Below are 16,125 nucleotides of genomic sequence, written 5' to 3' on the forward strand. Positions count from 1 at the left end.
TTTCAGCAAAACCTTAAACAAGTTCAGGCAGTTTAGACACTGTTTGCAGATCTCATGCACTCTTTTAGCAAAATTCTAAACTCATTCTCACTCACTAAAATGCAATTTGCACCATGATAACCTTGTGATGCAAAACCGTAAACACAAGAATGCAAAAGTTAAGCACAACTGCAACACGGTTGTCACCGTTTACAAACAATAATTCAAAACTGTTCACACTTGTTTCTAAATATATGAATGTACCAAATATAAGCCAGTTCAAATTGCACAGATGGCATGGGTGCATCCATCAACCTGAGAGGTATGGAAGAGTGCATATAAGAGGTGGAGGAAGAGGAGGACGAGGAAGAGCATGACCAAGAACACTCATTTCAGATTAAATCAGTGCTACTGTGATAGACAATGTTCTAGTGCATGGAATGACCGAGGCAGTACAAAGAGTTCAACCTAAATTGAGCAGATTCTCTGCATGTGGCCACCATAATCAGTTGGAACGTTCAAAAGAACAGCAAAAGAAGAGTGGAAGAGAATCTTGTGTAGAATTGCAAGACTACCCCGTTAGGGTGGAAGAACTGGCCTGTGGTGACAGAAACGTGCTGTCTTGTCAAGGCTGGATCCACCAACACCAGAGGGGTTTTCCCCCATTGCCTGCCTGCAATGTACAGTAGATGAAGTCCTCTGATTCATATGTGTGTATGTATGCATGCATGTGTATATACTGTATGCACCAAACTTAGGTCTTTCTTTTGTTTGTTTGTTTGTGTGTGTGTGTTCCTTTTTGAGAGTAAATGTTTTTTTTGGTATATTCTCTATATATTTATTCACCAAACTGATTTGTGTGTGTGTGTGTGTGTGTGTGTTTATTGCAAAATATTTACTAAATACAATACACATTTTTTGTAACTACATGCACTGGACACTGTGTTCTCAATTTTTTGATGTAGTGTCTAATGAATGATCTGTAGTGTGTGTATTATTGACTAATTTGTGTATGATTTTAAAGCTTTGTTTGATTTTGAGTACAGGTGAAATGGTTTTGAAGCGATTGTTTGATTTTGCCAGAAGAGACAGTGGTTCTGTGATTTCTGTGAATTTTAAGGTTTGGATTAGTTGTTTTAGGTTTTGAGAAAATAAGTGATGGTTTTAAGAAATGTGTTTTAGCAATTCAGAAAAACTGTAAACTAGATTTATTACTCTTTACTGTCACCTAGTGGATGAGTAACACTGTGCTTTACATAAAATCAAAAACTTTTCACTGAAACTGGCACTTGCAAAAACTAAACAAATATTAAATGCGTAATCAAACTAGTTACAGCATTAAGCTATAATGATGCACAAATATGCACGTACTCAATAACTGAAATGTCTTTTATCATTTTCTGCGTGTATTTGTCAACAATGTTGTTGTTGATTCAACAACGACACTGAAGTGCTAACATAAAGTACGACATTTCGCAGTCAAAGCCATTGCTGCTTGTTATCATTAATACGTGTATGTGTTTGAGACAGCGCGAATCCTCTGCCCATAAGTATCCCAGGAGCGCTCTCTCCTCGCGGCCTCACAGAGAGCAGAGCGCATGCGCACACCGGATTAGAATGTTGAGTAAAACTGACTAGAGCAGAGACGGAAAGACGAGCAAGCAAATTCAAACATATTTTCTCCTTAGCGAAGTGAACAACCTAGAATATAACTTATAAAAACATGACGGAGCCCCAGTCAGCACTGTTACTCAGAAGACAGCTAGCAGGTAATTTTTCAAAGGCTGTTGGCAAAACCAGGCTAACGAACCGGTGAACATTTTAGCCTGCCAATGCAGTCGAGACGGAGGTGTTAGCCGTTAGCCGTTGTTTAGCTGCTAACGAGCGCTGTATTTATCTTAAAGCATTCGTTAGCGAGTTAGCAGCTAAAATACCCGGCTAAAGGCTAACTCCTGCTGTCTTTTGTTATTTTTAAATGCTATTTTGGTACAACTAACGATTGAATATGAATCCGAGAGCCGTTAAGATGCAATTAAAATAACAATACGCATACATTCTTGTGATTTTATTCATTTTGTTGACGTACATGTATAAATGTCAGGCAGTTCCGTCCGTATCACACCGGCGGGGCCGTTCGCAGTCGGCTAGCCCGTGTTTTGACATCTGTGTCCGGACGAATTTACAGAGGCGCACCAGCAGCAGTCGGTATATCGTCTCGTTAACGCAGAGAAACTCTGTCATTGGCTCCGTTTCCGTTCACCATCTTATCGTGATACGTCAAACCAAAATTGTTATCACAAGGCTCAAAGGTGAGATTTATAAGCCGTACATTGTGTGCCATGTACCCACAGCGGGGTGATCAAATCCCTTTGTTTTTCAAGGCTGGCTAAGCTAACTTTGATGGCTGCTGCTTGAACACCAGCACACCGGTACAGCGAGAATTAGAGACCCCTAGTCCAACTATATTGTCGTAATACATGTACATAGGCGTTTAACACCAACCTCTCACTCTCTTTATTTTATTTATTGCTAGTTTACGAAATATGCTGTTATTAGTTCGTTTCTCCCTTTCTTTGTCCAGTACACACTGAGCAACATGATCCGTGAGTGTCAGCTTTACTCAGCTCAAGCCAGAGGAGGATTTCTTCACTGGGCCCCATTTGCGCAGTGCAGCCAGTGAAGTGAATTTGTTGTAAAGGGGTCAAACTAAGCAGATTACGTGAGTTCTTGATTTAAACCTGATGTACATATCAGGCCATGTTTAAAAATGATTCGGTATATGACAGCTGTCTGATTGCGCCATAGACGGCTCAAGCAACCCCCCCCCCCAAATTACTCCTCTTACACACGCATAGAGGCAACTCGCCTGTTTCTTTCCAAGGGTCGGCAGGGTGAGCGGCACCCCGGGCCTGTCATGGCATCAGGTTCTGTGGTGGTCTTGTGGCTGATTGACTGTTTCAGGGAATCAGGGTTGTTTTGGTTGTCTCCTTTCTGCAGGACCAGCATGGTGAACTCATCGGCCTTGTTCTAAACTCAGTGAACCCTCTGAGGGAACAAAAGCATCACAACATCTATTATGCAGGATTGTAAAGATACAGGCCAGGAAAATGTGGGCACAACTTGTGTGAGATTTTAACTTCATGTGTCGGAAGTTAAGGCCTGTTTATAACAAGAACCATAACTATCAAGATAACTATATTAGTGTCCACAATAACGTTTCGCTTATTACAAGCGCACACTGCAGTTATGCCATCTGCTGCTTTACATGCTCAAGCTCTTTAAAGTCGGGTGGATTCTGATTGGTTGTCAATGCTTTTATCATTCATCAGCTGGAAAAAATGTTCTGAAAATGATTCCAATGATATAGTTTCTGTGTTGTTGTGGTGTGGACTTATTCTCATATAATTGCAATGTTTGTTAAAATGTTATAATTATTTTCTTTGGTGCAAGCGGCCCATAAGAATACTTGAATGGTGTTTCTATGCAACGAAAACATGAATCAGTGCTATAACATTGAGATTAGGTTTGTTGTAAATGTGATTTAAATTGAGTCATTTATTAAGAGTCAGACTGCAGTGAAAGACTCTGTCTTGTCCTGCTGTGTCACAGAGTAGAGGAGCTTAGTAAGAATACCAGACGGTCTTCATGTGCTCATAATATCTATATGACTGGATTGCCCAACTGTCAGCTTGTGTTGGTCAACAAGGTGGTCCAGTGATTTTAGTTTTGCTCTCTTTTGTAAGAACACAAAAGTTCAGACAGAGCGTCTGAGACGAGATACACCGATAGGCCAATGTTCTTTGGCTTCAGACTCAGTTGGTTGATCTGATAACAAAAAGGCAAATTGCTTTTCACTTTGTCATATAAAATGGCTAATCAGTATCTTTGTCCTATTTTCCTGACAGAACTGAATAAAAATCCAGTGGAAGGTTTCTCAGCCGGTTTGATAGATGATAATGACCTCTACAGATGGGAAGTGCTAATAATCGGTCCTCCTGATACACTCTAGTAAGTCTTTTTGATGTCTTATTAAATGCCATGTCACGTAAGTACTTACTAAACTTACGTTTTTATGAGCCATCAGTTAAAGGATGAATTACAGGAGTAGTTCACTTCCAGGATGAAAATAATGTCATCATTTGCTCGCCCTCCACTTGTTCCAGATCTGTATGAGTTTCTTTCTTCTGGTGAACACAAAAGAAGATATTTTGAAAAATGTTGGTGTCCGAACAGTTGATGGGCACCATTGACTTCCATAGTAGGAAAAAAAAATACTATGGAAGTCAATGGTGTCCATCAACTGTTCGGATATTTTGACAAATGTTAGTATCTTTTGTGTTCAACGGAAAAAAGAAGTTCATTCAGGTTTGGAACAAGTGGAGGATGAGTAAATGATGACAGAATTTTAATTCTGGAAGTGAACTACTCCTTTAAAACAGAAATGGAAATTATCTGATCATTCACTCATGAAGTGTGAGTACAGTTATTCAAAATTTGTTACTTGGAAGAAAAGTCACATAGGTTAGCAACAACGTGAGTAAATAATGACAGAATTTATTTCACTTCACTTTAAAACAGGTTGCCCCATGGCAGATGACAGCCAGATTGTGGTTGATATGTTACAGTGGGTATAGAAAAGAATCACCCTCCTTTAAAACAATCACATTTTGTTGCTTTGCAGCCTGAAATGAAGACGGACACAGTTTTTGATTTATCCAGCTGTTTTTACTCAGTGCAACTTATAACATCCAAGTGAAAGAAATAACACCAACATGTCAGGAAGAAATAGAAAAACAGAATCACTGAGTTGGAAAAGGGATCGCCCTCTTGTGTCAGTATTTTGTTGAACCACCTTTTACTTTAATTACAGCCTTTAGTCTGTTGGGATATGTCTTTGTCTCGACTAACTTTGCACATCTAGACTTTGCAATATTTGCCCACTCTTCTCTGCAGAACTGCTCAAGTTCAGTTCAATTTGATGGTGAGAGTTTGTGGACTGCAGTCTTCAAGTCATTCCACAGATTTTCAATAGGGTTTAAGTCTGGGCTCTGACTAGGCCATGCAAGGACATTCATCTTTTTCTCTTCAACCACTGTGTGGTCAGTTTTGCTGTGTGCTTTGGGTCATTGTCATGTTGGAAGATAAACCTTCTTCTCTTTGACAACCTTCTGGCAGAAGGCAGCAGATTTTCCTTAAGAATTTGACGGTATTTTGCCCCATCCATTTTTCCTTCTATCCTGACAAGTGCTTCAGTCCCTGCTGCAGAGAAAACCCCAATAACAGGATATCACCGCCTCCATGCTTTACTGTAGGAATGCTGTTATGGATGGTGAGCTGTAGTGGATTTCCGCCAGCAGTGTTTCCCACAAGACTTTCCTTGGATGGGCCACCCAGGCATATTAACAGCCGCCCAAGTATATTTGGAGAAAGATTTTTGCTTTTATTAATTTTACCCTGTTATACTTTTTTTTTTTTTTTATCCGCCCAAAATGTTAATACTAAAAGTGTGGGTGCTTTTGCGACCAAAAAAAAAGATGTGTGCGAATAAAGCTAAATGTTCTTAAATTTAATATCATAAAAAGTCTTCAATATATGAAATGGTAAAACAAACGTCTTGATCATTTTAAGACGTCTTATATTTTGGGGATGGAAAAACATAAATCACGGTACAGTCTATTGATTATTAAACTTCGAAATGCTAGGATTTCATTAAAAAAAAAAAGAGCACTGCACGTTGCAGTTTCACAAGGCGGTGCTGTTGCGCAGCTTCAAACTGCTTCAAAGTGATTCTCAATCCGTGAATAGCGCACATTTATGCCAAGCGATTGCTTATGAACTCGAGTTAAATTATGACCAGTGGTGGAAAGAGTACTGAAAAAATATACTCAAGTAAAAGTACCATTACCTTCCAAAAAATGTAGTGTGAGTAGAGTAAAAGTACTTGTCCAAAAAACTACTTGAGTAAGAGTAAAAGAGTAGCCTATTTAAAAGTACTCATGAGTATTGAGTAGTGAGTACTGAGCTGTGGATTCTACCCCCTCATAATTACGCTGTACACTGCCATTGATACCTTTTATAAACGTTGTACATTCTGTAATTCACATTATCTTGTTTGTCATAAAGAATGAAGAATATCTATCATCCAGCAGTTTTAATTTTGATTGCCAACTCTTTAAAATACATCAAAACAGCAAGGAAACAGTATTCAGTCGAAGAAAAGATTAAAGTTATTCTCAGTACAATCATCCCCATTTAAATCATAAAGTTTGAAAAAATTTATTTAAAATCATGTGTAAGGCCACGGAGACCGCATGCTGTTGTTGCACATAAAATATTAACATTTAGAACAGTGCAAATACAAACACCATTAGAAACTCATAGTTCAGCATCTTTTTCAAAGGAAAACACACACACGCATCTCTCTTTGCTGAGCCGCGGCGGTCTCGGTGAATCGGCAGCATCCACAACTGAATGGACCAAAATGTTTTGAACTTGAAAATTGTTTATGCGCGAGTGCACTTGCTAAATGAAGGCAGGTTGTCTAAAATGAATTTTTAAAAAAAGTAAAAAAAAAAAAAAAGGTTTATTAACGAGCTGCAGTTTTATTACATCACGCACTGGCACAGATGCAGTAGCCTATATTAACGCAACTGGTCATCAATAAGGTGCAGATTGGTCCTCAATTTGTGTTTCCAACATACTTTTTCACAGCACGAATCACGCGCTCAAACTCATCAAAGTTCAATAAGCAACAACGACGACTTATCCAAGTGACTGCTGCAGAACGCACGCGAGAGAGAGACGAGGCAGCGCAGATCGCGAGTTTCATAAGTGAGTGGGAATTTACAGAACGTGGCTCTTGCGGGAGTTAACACTGTATGCAATACCCGCAACCTCACGCCAAATTTCAGGCTGTGTAGATAGGCAAGCATATATACAAATCATTTAGTAAGCAGAAATCCGAAATTTACCTTAACATATTAAGTTAGAGGAAGATGCGACTGAATTGATGCTTGAAGAAAGCACTTCCAGCAGCCATGATAAACAGTTGGCGGGAGACCTATTACTATCTCTCTCTCTCTATCGAATCACGTTGATTGATAAAAATAAAATTAAAATAAGCATGTAACGACCACAAACGGAGGAAAATAGCGGAGTAAAAGTACCGATACATCACTTAAAATGTACTCAAGTAAAAGTACACATTTTTTAAACTACTCAAAGTACAATTACTGATAAAAACTACTTAATTACTGTAACGTGAGTATTTGTAATTCGTTACTTCACACCCCTGATTATGACAATATCTACTTAATGACCTTTATAAAACACGATTTAGATGGATGTAAGAATGCATGTTTTATCTCTCATCTGAAGGATAAAATATAGTATAGACATTTCAAAATAAGAATCCCATTGTATTTCAGGCTTGTTTATAATTAAAAGTAATGCTTTATTTTTCTGGGCATTATTGGTATTTTGGTTACACAATAAGTAAAAGATAATGTACATCCAGCCGGTTGTTATCTCCGAATAAACCCCGACGCTGAGGGGTCTTGTATCAGCCTGAAGGGGTTTATTCTGAGATAACAACCGGCTGGATGTACGTTATCCCGCTTATTACACGGCTACTTGCCACATAAGTAAATAATTAGACGCAAAATATTGATTTGAGTTGAAATATTTGAACGCAAAGCTTCCGCGAAGACAGCAGTTTCAAGCAAGCGGCAAATTCAAACTAGACTGACATTTAAGGGAAACGGTGCAGTCAAACCACTTATTACACAACATTTCACCACAAAAATAATTAAGGCAATAAAAGAATTAAGACGAAAATGTTTTAAAACCTTACCAGTTTGTTAGTTCTCTTATAATCCATTACAGCGTACAAAACAATCGTAGCAAAATGGCAGCAGCTGCGTTTGTATGAAACGAGAGCGAGTCAGCGATACCAGGATGACATAATTAAATAATTGTACACCATTATGAATCAAGTTTTAATATTTTATTAGCTAAACAAACGCAAAGCTTCCACCAAGAAAAAATAGTTCAAGCAGGAGTACAGTGCTGACTGCTGTTACCCGGATGAGCCTGTGTTATTAGCTTTTACCGGTTGTTATCGAGGAATAGCATACCTTGGAATGTTGCGACTGACCAATCAGAATCAAGTATTCCACAGAGCCGTGTAATAAATTGTATTTAATATAATTTCCATTTAATTCATAGTAAACTATTGTAGTTTCTGGCTGGAATGCTTGCCCACAGGAAGAAAAGTCAAAGAACATTATTTGACACGTTCAGTATATCGATTTTACTAGTATCAGTAAAATCTGTGTCCCATTCACTGAGAGAGACACTATATGACAAAGCAAGGAGAACGCTACCATTTAAATGCTGTAATTTTGCATAATTACAGTGGATAATGACGCATAGTACGAGTATGTAATAATTCAATGTAATAGTAGCCCATGTAATTGAAATGAATTTCAATAAATAAAAAATATTGGGTTACACTTTATTTTAAGGTGTCCTTGTTACGGTGTAATTATACATTTAAGTACTGAGTAATATTAATTAACTACATGTACTTACTATATGGTTAGAGTTATGGTTACTTGCATGTAATTATGCATAATTAATTATTATAATAGTAAGTACATGTAACGTGTAACAAGGACACCTTAAAATAAAGTGTTACCAAATATTGTTAAAAATCACACATTATTTGTTATTTGTCACATGTAGTAGAGCTTTTTTGTGCCGTGGGTAATAGGATTTTCCACCTGACTACCACCGCAAGTATATTTCAAACCTGTAAGAAGCACTGCACCTGACATGTTGTTTGGTGTTGAGGCCAAATAATAAAATTTTAGTCTCATCTGCCTCAGAATCTTCAAGGTGTGTTTTGACAAAGCTTGAGTGGGTGGAAGCCTCTAAGGAGTGGGTTTTTTCTTGCAACCTTCCCATACAAGCCACATTTGTGAAGAATTTATGATATTGTTGTCACATGCACACGAAAGACCACTCTTTGTCATAAATTACTGCAACTGCTTCAGAGTTGCTGTAGGCCTCTTGGTGGCCTGTCTGACCAGTTTCCTCCTGCTCTTTCATCCAGTTAGGAGCGACGTCCTGATCCAGGGAGGGTCTGTGTTGTAGGGCTGGGCGATATGATGCATTTATTGTGATTTCAAAAGATTCAACTGCAAGAAGACTAAATAGAACTCACTTCTGCACTCCCGCACTGTTTTCTGTGCTGCACACACACACACACACACTCAAAGCGCATGTACAAAAGCCGCCTCTTATATACGCAAACACTGGACTGAGCTCTCTTTCTCGTGTTCTTACACATTCGAATGGACAAATACACACAGAATTATATCAAAATATCCCATAAATACAATCAGTTATGTTTAAGTGAACGTAAAGAGTTGAGAAAGAAAACTAGGGTGTATTAAATCCATGCATTGAGAGCAGCCGCTGCCGCCAGTCATTATAATGTTAATCAAAGAACAAAAGAAAAGAAAATCCCTCACTGATCTTGACTGAATCACTTTTGTAACCTCAGTTTATATTTTATTTGTCTGTTGTTCAGTGCTGACTACTGTAATGGCAACGTGCATCTGTGTATGTGATTATTTTTGGAGATGTGTTCCAATATAATTTATCCTTATTTAGGGTATAGGCCTATTCTATTTTGAGCTGCAGTTTAATAAACGTTAAACAGAAAAAAGACAAAGTAGCACTGCGTGTGTTTCTGAATATTTATTTAAACAGACTGTATAATGATGAAAAACCACAAACATGACAGGTATAATTAAAATACGCAAATTATTTCAGTGCAATATTTTTACAGATTTTGTAAACCGTGTATACAATATAATTGTTTAATTAAGCTGAGATATAGCACTATAAATTCTTAATTCATTTGCAACAAAACTATAAAGTTTTGTTGCAAACGGATGAAGACATTAGACTTCTCAACTCACCCCTCAACATGCATGTGTTTGGAGTTTCGGCAGCCCAACACTGAATATTGTATTGTGGGCATTGTTTTTTGATTACTAAAATAAAAATGATAAATTTCAATATAAAAATGAAATTTAAATTACCCTGCTTCTAATTAAATAAAGCAGTTATTTTTATTTTGTTAAAAACGGGCCGAAAGAGCACTCCGAACTAGTAGGCTACCAGAAAGTGGGGAAAAAAACCTTAACGTTTTTGCTCGGAATTCATTTTTAATCCCTGCATGATTTTAGTCATACATGATAAATATCAAATAAGTTATAGCTTGACTACAAGTTTAAAAACAACGCTGCAATTGTTATAATTAAGGAAATTAAACTTACCATCATGAAATGTGTCTACACGGGCAATAATGCCAAAAAGAAAGAGAAACATCAGAAAATATGCATATTTTATTCAAGACATTATTATATGACATTAACATGCATTTATCATTCTTACAGTCACCGCCCAGAATGTCCAACTTCACCACGATGAACTTAAAACAGTTCTCCTCACAAAACGAAATTCATTTCAAACACAAATTTGATACAGCGTGGAAATTATTAGCAACACCAAAATAACAGCAACACTAATGTTTTCTGTTAGCTTAAAGGGGTCATATGATGCTGCTAAAAAGAACATTATTTGGTGTAATGAAATGTTTATGCGGTTTAAGGTTCAAGAAACACATTATTTTCCACATACTGTACATTATTGTTTCTCCTCTATCCCCCGCCTTACTGAAACATGTCGATTTTTACAAAGCTCATCGGTCTGAAAAAGTGAGGTGTGCTCTGATTGGCCAGCTATCCAGTGCGTTGTGATTGGCCGAATTCCTCAAGCGTGTGACAGAAATGTTACGTCCCTTACCATATTGTGATGCCTGTGGCAACAAATTGTTCGTCCACGGTGAAAGCCGATCCGGCGATCCACAGCGTGAAGTTGAAGTATTTCCTCAGCGACCAGCATGGATCAGCTCTAGGCATGACGAAGCAATATCATCCTCTTTTGGAAGACCAAACAAAGTAGTTTCGCTTTCACAACGATACACACAGCGCCTTCACAACATGGCGGCGGCAACAACAATACTACAGCGAGAATAAAAGTTACGCCTTCTTTCTTTGCGTGAAGATTTGGGCGGCGTTATGCAAATCTTCCCAGATAGTGACGTTGGTGTGTGGGGGTGTGTTAGAACGAGACGTTTTAGGGGGGTGTGGCTGACTCTTAACTTTTATAAAGAATATCTCTTTGGATTTGAGACTTTAGTCTTTGCAACTTTACAGATCGTCTTTATGGACCAAGAGCTTGTAACACTCCAAAGAGAAAGGAAAAATTGAAATCGCATCATATGACCCCTTTAAGCACAAACTAAGAAAAGTAAAACCAAACTTTGTCACAATAATTAAGACCAAACTGAAAAATGGTGTGTGTTTATGGTGCATGTCTGCAGTGTTGTCTCGGTGGGGGCGGGGCGTGGTGGAGGTGGGGTTTAAGTAGACGATATTATCGGATATCGCAATATTTTTAAAGGCGATTATCGATACGATATTTTTGACATATCGTCCAGCCCTACTGTGTTGTACCAAATACCTTCCACTTAATAATAGACTTCACTGTGCTTCTAGACATTGATAAAGCCTTTTTGATTTTTTTTTTTTTTGTATCCATCTCCTGACTTGTGAGTGTCCACAACTTTATCCCGGAGATCTTTTGACAGCTTTGCCATCCATAGTTGATTGTTTGCTTTAGTTGCACTACCAAGGACTGAAATGCTCCAGGAAAGCTCTTTTCATGCTGAGCTAATCAAAATGACCACAGCTGAAAGTCAAATGACTTTGTGTGCCATTGAGATGGTGATTAGCTACAACTGGTTGAGTTTACAAGTCATTTTTAGGAGGGGGTGATCCTTTTTCCAACTCAGTGATTTTTTTTTTTTTTTTTTTTTTTTCCTGACATGTTGGTGTTACATCTTTCACTTGGATGTTATAAGTTGCACTGGGTAAATACATGACACTTTTCATAACACTGAATAAAACAAAAACTGTGTCCGTCTTCATTTCAGGCTGCAAAGCAAAAAAAAAAGTGATTATTTTAAATGGGTATGATTCTTTTCTATATCCTCTGTATATGCAAAACATTTTAATACATTGTGTCGATAGAATGTACCACCACAATATTGCTGCTGAATAACACTTTAAACCTGCTATGTTTTTTCTGTTTATAGTGAAGGTGGTGTCTTTAAAGCCCATCTTACGTTTCCCAAAGACTATCCTCTCAGGCCTCCTAAAATGAAGTTCATAACAGAAATATGGCATCCAAATGGTAAGTATGGGTTCATCCCACTGGGTCTTTTACATTTTTTTTCATATCAGTATTCATCAACCATGTTTGTAAAAAAAGACTTTGTTGAAGCTTTTTTGTTTAGTTTTTTTTGTTTGTAGATTTCCACAGAATTTAAACATCCATGATTCTAAGCTGTGCTCAGTAATTTTTCTGGAATTGATAATGCCGCTCTCTTGAACTTACACCAACACCTAGCATTGTGAATTCAGCTTATGTGATAGTTAGCCATTTATAGTGGTAATTTAATAATGCTTTCAGCCACCATATTTATGATTTATGGTGGTCTATTAAATTAAATGCAACAGAAAAGGTGGTTAACTGTAAGGCTCTGAGATAACTGACATCATGTCTTCACTCTGTATTGTTTGCAGTTGACAAGAATGGTGATGTTTGTATTTCGATATTGCACGAACCGGGGGAGGATAAATATGGCTATGAGAAACCAGAAGAGCGCTGGCTCCCTATCCACACTGTAGAGACCATTATGATTAGCGTCATCTCTATGCTAGCTGACCCCAATGGAGATTCCCCTGCAAACGTTGATGCAGCAGTAAGTCTGATTCTCACTTATTGAGCCTACTGAACTTGACTGACTATAGATGTTTTATCAATAGATATTTAATGAATAAGATATGCTTCATAGTCCATCGTGTGCATGCACTTTTCAATGTAGTCATAAATTAGATAAATTGCATTTAATCTGAAAACCTTTATTTTTTTTACCTGTATTCATTTATTTTTATCTATTTAATATTTCAGAAAGAGTGGAGGGAAGACAGACATGGTGAATTCAAAAGAAAAGTTGCCCGCTGTGTAAGAAAGAGCCAAGAGACTGCCTTTGAGTGATATTCATCTAGCAGCTTGTAGCTTCACTATTTTCAGGGTAAGCAAGTGGACTTTTACCAATTCACTTAACTGCTAAAGTCTTGTGACCATCTTTTCACCCAACTTGATTGACAACTCCCAAGCACAGAGCCAGAAAATGCAAAGAACTGTTATTGCAGGTTTTAAAGCTACCCCTTAGTTGAATGGGGTTTTATCCTCGAGAAAGGCAGCAGTAGTCCACGTTCAGACTGGATGTGGGTAGAACTAGAGTAGATCTACTGGCTTTTTATTAGCATGTTAACTTACACTTTCAGGGCTCCAGACTAATTCTTCCCACTGGTCGCGCTTTTGCGACTAACTTTCTCAGTTGGTCGCACGAGCACATGATTTGGTCGCAGTATTTTTTATTTATTTATTTATTTTGCGCTACATCATGGGATTAATCAATGCATGCTGATTAACTTTTATCATAGTTTATAGTTATGGAAACGAAAGTGATTAACATGCAACACGTTCTTTTTCATCAGTAGTATTATTTGTGATTTGATTTTTGTGAACGGGAGTTCCTCTTTTGCTGTGTTATAAGCCGGGCTTGGGGTGCTTTCACTTTTTGAATTCGCAATCTTGTTGTCATGTTTTAACAAGAAAAGATCTACACACTAGGGGAACGACTTCTGATTTTTTGAAGTCGACTTTTATGTGATGAAAGTCGAGTCGAAGTCGACTAGTCGCTGATGACGTCATTAATGAACAAATAAGTCTGGAGCTGTGACAAACACCTTGTGCACAGCTATGGCATATGACACAGCGCTGCCCACACGGCTGTTGCTCCTATAACAGCTTTTTTCTTATCAGTTCTTTTGTCTTTGGGTCGTTATATTTCACAGAGATTTCTGCTCATTCTAAATCAGATACAGATAAAGTAGCACAGTAAAGATTACATTCATATGAATGCATTAGTGAGAGAGCGATTGCGTGTGTGAATTAATTATACCTGGCAGCGTCTCTCTACTAGTAGTGAAGCTGTGGGATTTAGTTAAGAAATATATGCTTGAACTTTTCAGTTTCTAAGCTATTTTACTGAGAAATCACAGAACAGTGTTGACAATACATTTCCGCGCTGAATGATTCTGTGCGCGTGATGTACGCGCTACTGTCTGTAGCCTATGTGTGTGCGTTACAGTGCAGCAGCGCATTAGATTAGAACAGTGATTAACTTACCTGTACAATAAGCTGTTTAAAACGTGCATTCTCCCATTCAATTTCGAGCATCCAGTAATATAATCACACATGTCTTGTGGAGCGCTTTCAGAGTATGCATTTATTTGTCATTTGAACTGTTTGGAAACGGAGCGTAAATGTGGAAGTCCTTCAAAGATTTCTAATCCTGTTGCGCCCTCTATAGGACCAGCGACTAGTCGACATCAAGCTTAAAGCGTCATGGCAGAGCATTGAAGTCGATTAGTCGGTGCAACCCCTACTACACACCTACACACTCAAGATGAATTCATTGTTCTTCTTAATTAAAAAGCACAACAACAATAAAACGGTAAGATACAATGACAAACTAGCTTACAAAATGATTATTAACAAAAATGAATAAGATGAGGCATGGCACACACCACATGCTGTATTATATACCGACTAATAAATTACAGTATGTTTAACAAACACTGAGGAATCAAATAAAATAAAAGCGAGCCTCCATAGTGGAACGTGAGGTAAACGGCAAAGATAACAAGCTTTTCAAAATGAAAACAAAAAGAAAAGTAAAACTAAACTTGTTGTCGGTGACAGTGCTTGCATGTTTTTTTCCCCACAAGAATACCAACATGTTCACCTTCTCTGGTTTAAGAAGCAGTCTTTTACTTTACTTTAGCATGAAACCCATCCATCGTTTCCTCAATATTCGCATCATTTTTGCTGCGCGCACCTTCGCGCTCGTGCTCACGCGGCGAGTATAAACCAGGCTCTACTACACTCAAGCGCTGTGCAGTTCCAACTAGTAGTGCGGTTTCGTTATGCTTTCAGTTACGTTTGCCATTTGATGTTTCGCATAAAAACAGAGACTGACTGGATACGCCGTTAACAAAATCGCCTGTGCATTCATTTTAAATATAATTTTATTAAAATTTTGCAGTCACACCAGTGCAACCTCTAAAAAAAAAAAATTAGTCGCACCAGCAGGAAAAATGGTCACAGTCTGGAGCCCTGCTGCTTTTTACCAGGTTTTTTTTTTCATGTAGTTTTTTTAAAGGGGTCCCATTATGCTCTTTTACAAAGTCTTGATTTTGTTTTGGTGGTGTACTAGAACATGCTCTCATGCTTGGTGGTTCGAAAAACGCATTATTTTTCACATAATTTACATTATTACAATACCTTTCTCCCCAGGCTGGCACAAACGGCTCGATTAGTTCCGGCTTTGATGAAGGTCCACCTTCCGAAAAACAAAATGTGTTGTGATTGGTTAGCTGTCCCAGTGTGTTGTGATTGGCGAACAGCTTAGACGGTGTTTCAGTACTGCCACGCCCCCTTGCTCCGTCTGTCAACAAAAGCTTTTGGGAATCCGGCACTTCTGACTCGTGATGTTGAAGCTGTCCTCAGTAAAATGCGCAGCACACAATAGCAAATTGGGGTTATAATGCTCAGGATAAATTGCATAAATTGCAACCACTGTTTCCTGATATCATCCGCTTTCAGAAGCCCAAACAAAGACGTTTGGGCACGGAGGTGAAAAAAACAGCATTTCAGGCGGTCGCACACCGGACAAGAAGCGCAGCGTCGCCGTTTGGCGTCTGTCCACGGCGCCCAGCTACGTCGTGTTATATTGGTAAGAATTGTTCTAGACCAGCGGTTCTCAATCCCAGACCTCGCGTACCCCCGCTCTGCATGTTTTGCACGTCTCTCTTTGTTAACGCACCTGATTCAGATCATCTTGTTAGAAGTGAGCTCCGTGCATGAACTGTGTTC

General features: G+C 38.3%; 1 protein-coding gene across 1 annotated transcript in view; it reads left to right on the plus strand.

Annotated features, from left to right (window-relative positions):
- Positions 1–1,536: 1,536 nt before the first annotated feature.
- LOC107587356 (ubiquitin-conjugating enzyme E2 G1) overlaps positions 1,537–16,125 on the plus strand; it is a 17,476-nt gene continuing 2,887 nt past the window's right edge. Inside the window, exons 1-5 of the mRNA XM_016275115.1 lie at positions 1,537–1,748; positions 3,885–3,987; positions 12,212–12,309; positions 12,702–12,880; positions 13,090–13,213. Coding sequence (XP_016130601.1) covers positions 1,703–1,748; positions 3,885–3,987; positions 12,212–12,309; positions 12,702–12,880; positions 13,090–13,176 — 513 coding nt within the window. The 5' untranslated portion in view covers positions 1,537–1,702 and the 3' untranslated portion in view covers positions 13,177–13,213. The remainder of the gene's footprint in view (positions 1,749–3,884; positions 3,988–12,211; positions 12,310–12,701; positions 12,881–13,089; positions 13,214–16,125) is intronic.

This window comes from Sinocyclocheilus grahami, unplaced genomic scaffold (genome assembly GCF_001515645.1).
Source record: "Sinocyclocheilus grahami isolate Dianchi unplaced genomic scaffold, SAMN03320097.WGS_v1.1 scaffold92.1, whole genome shotgun sequence".
Classification (NCBI taxonomy): domain Eukaryota; kingdom Metazoa; phylum Chordata; class Actinopteri; order Cypriniformes; family Cyprinidae; genus Sinocyclocheilus; species Sinocyclocheilus grahami.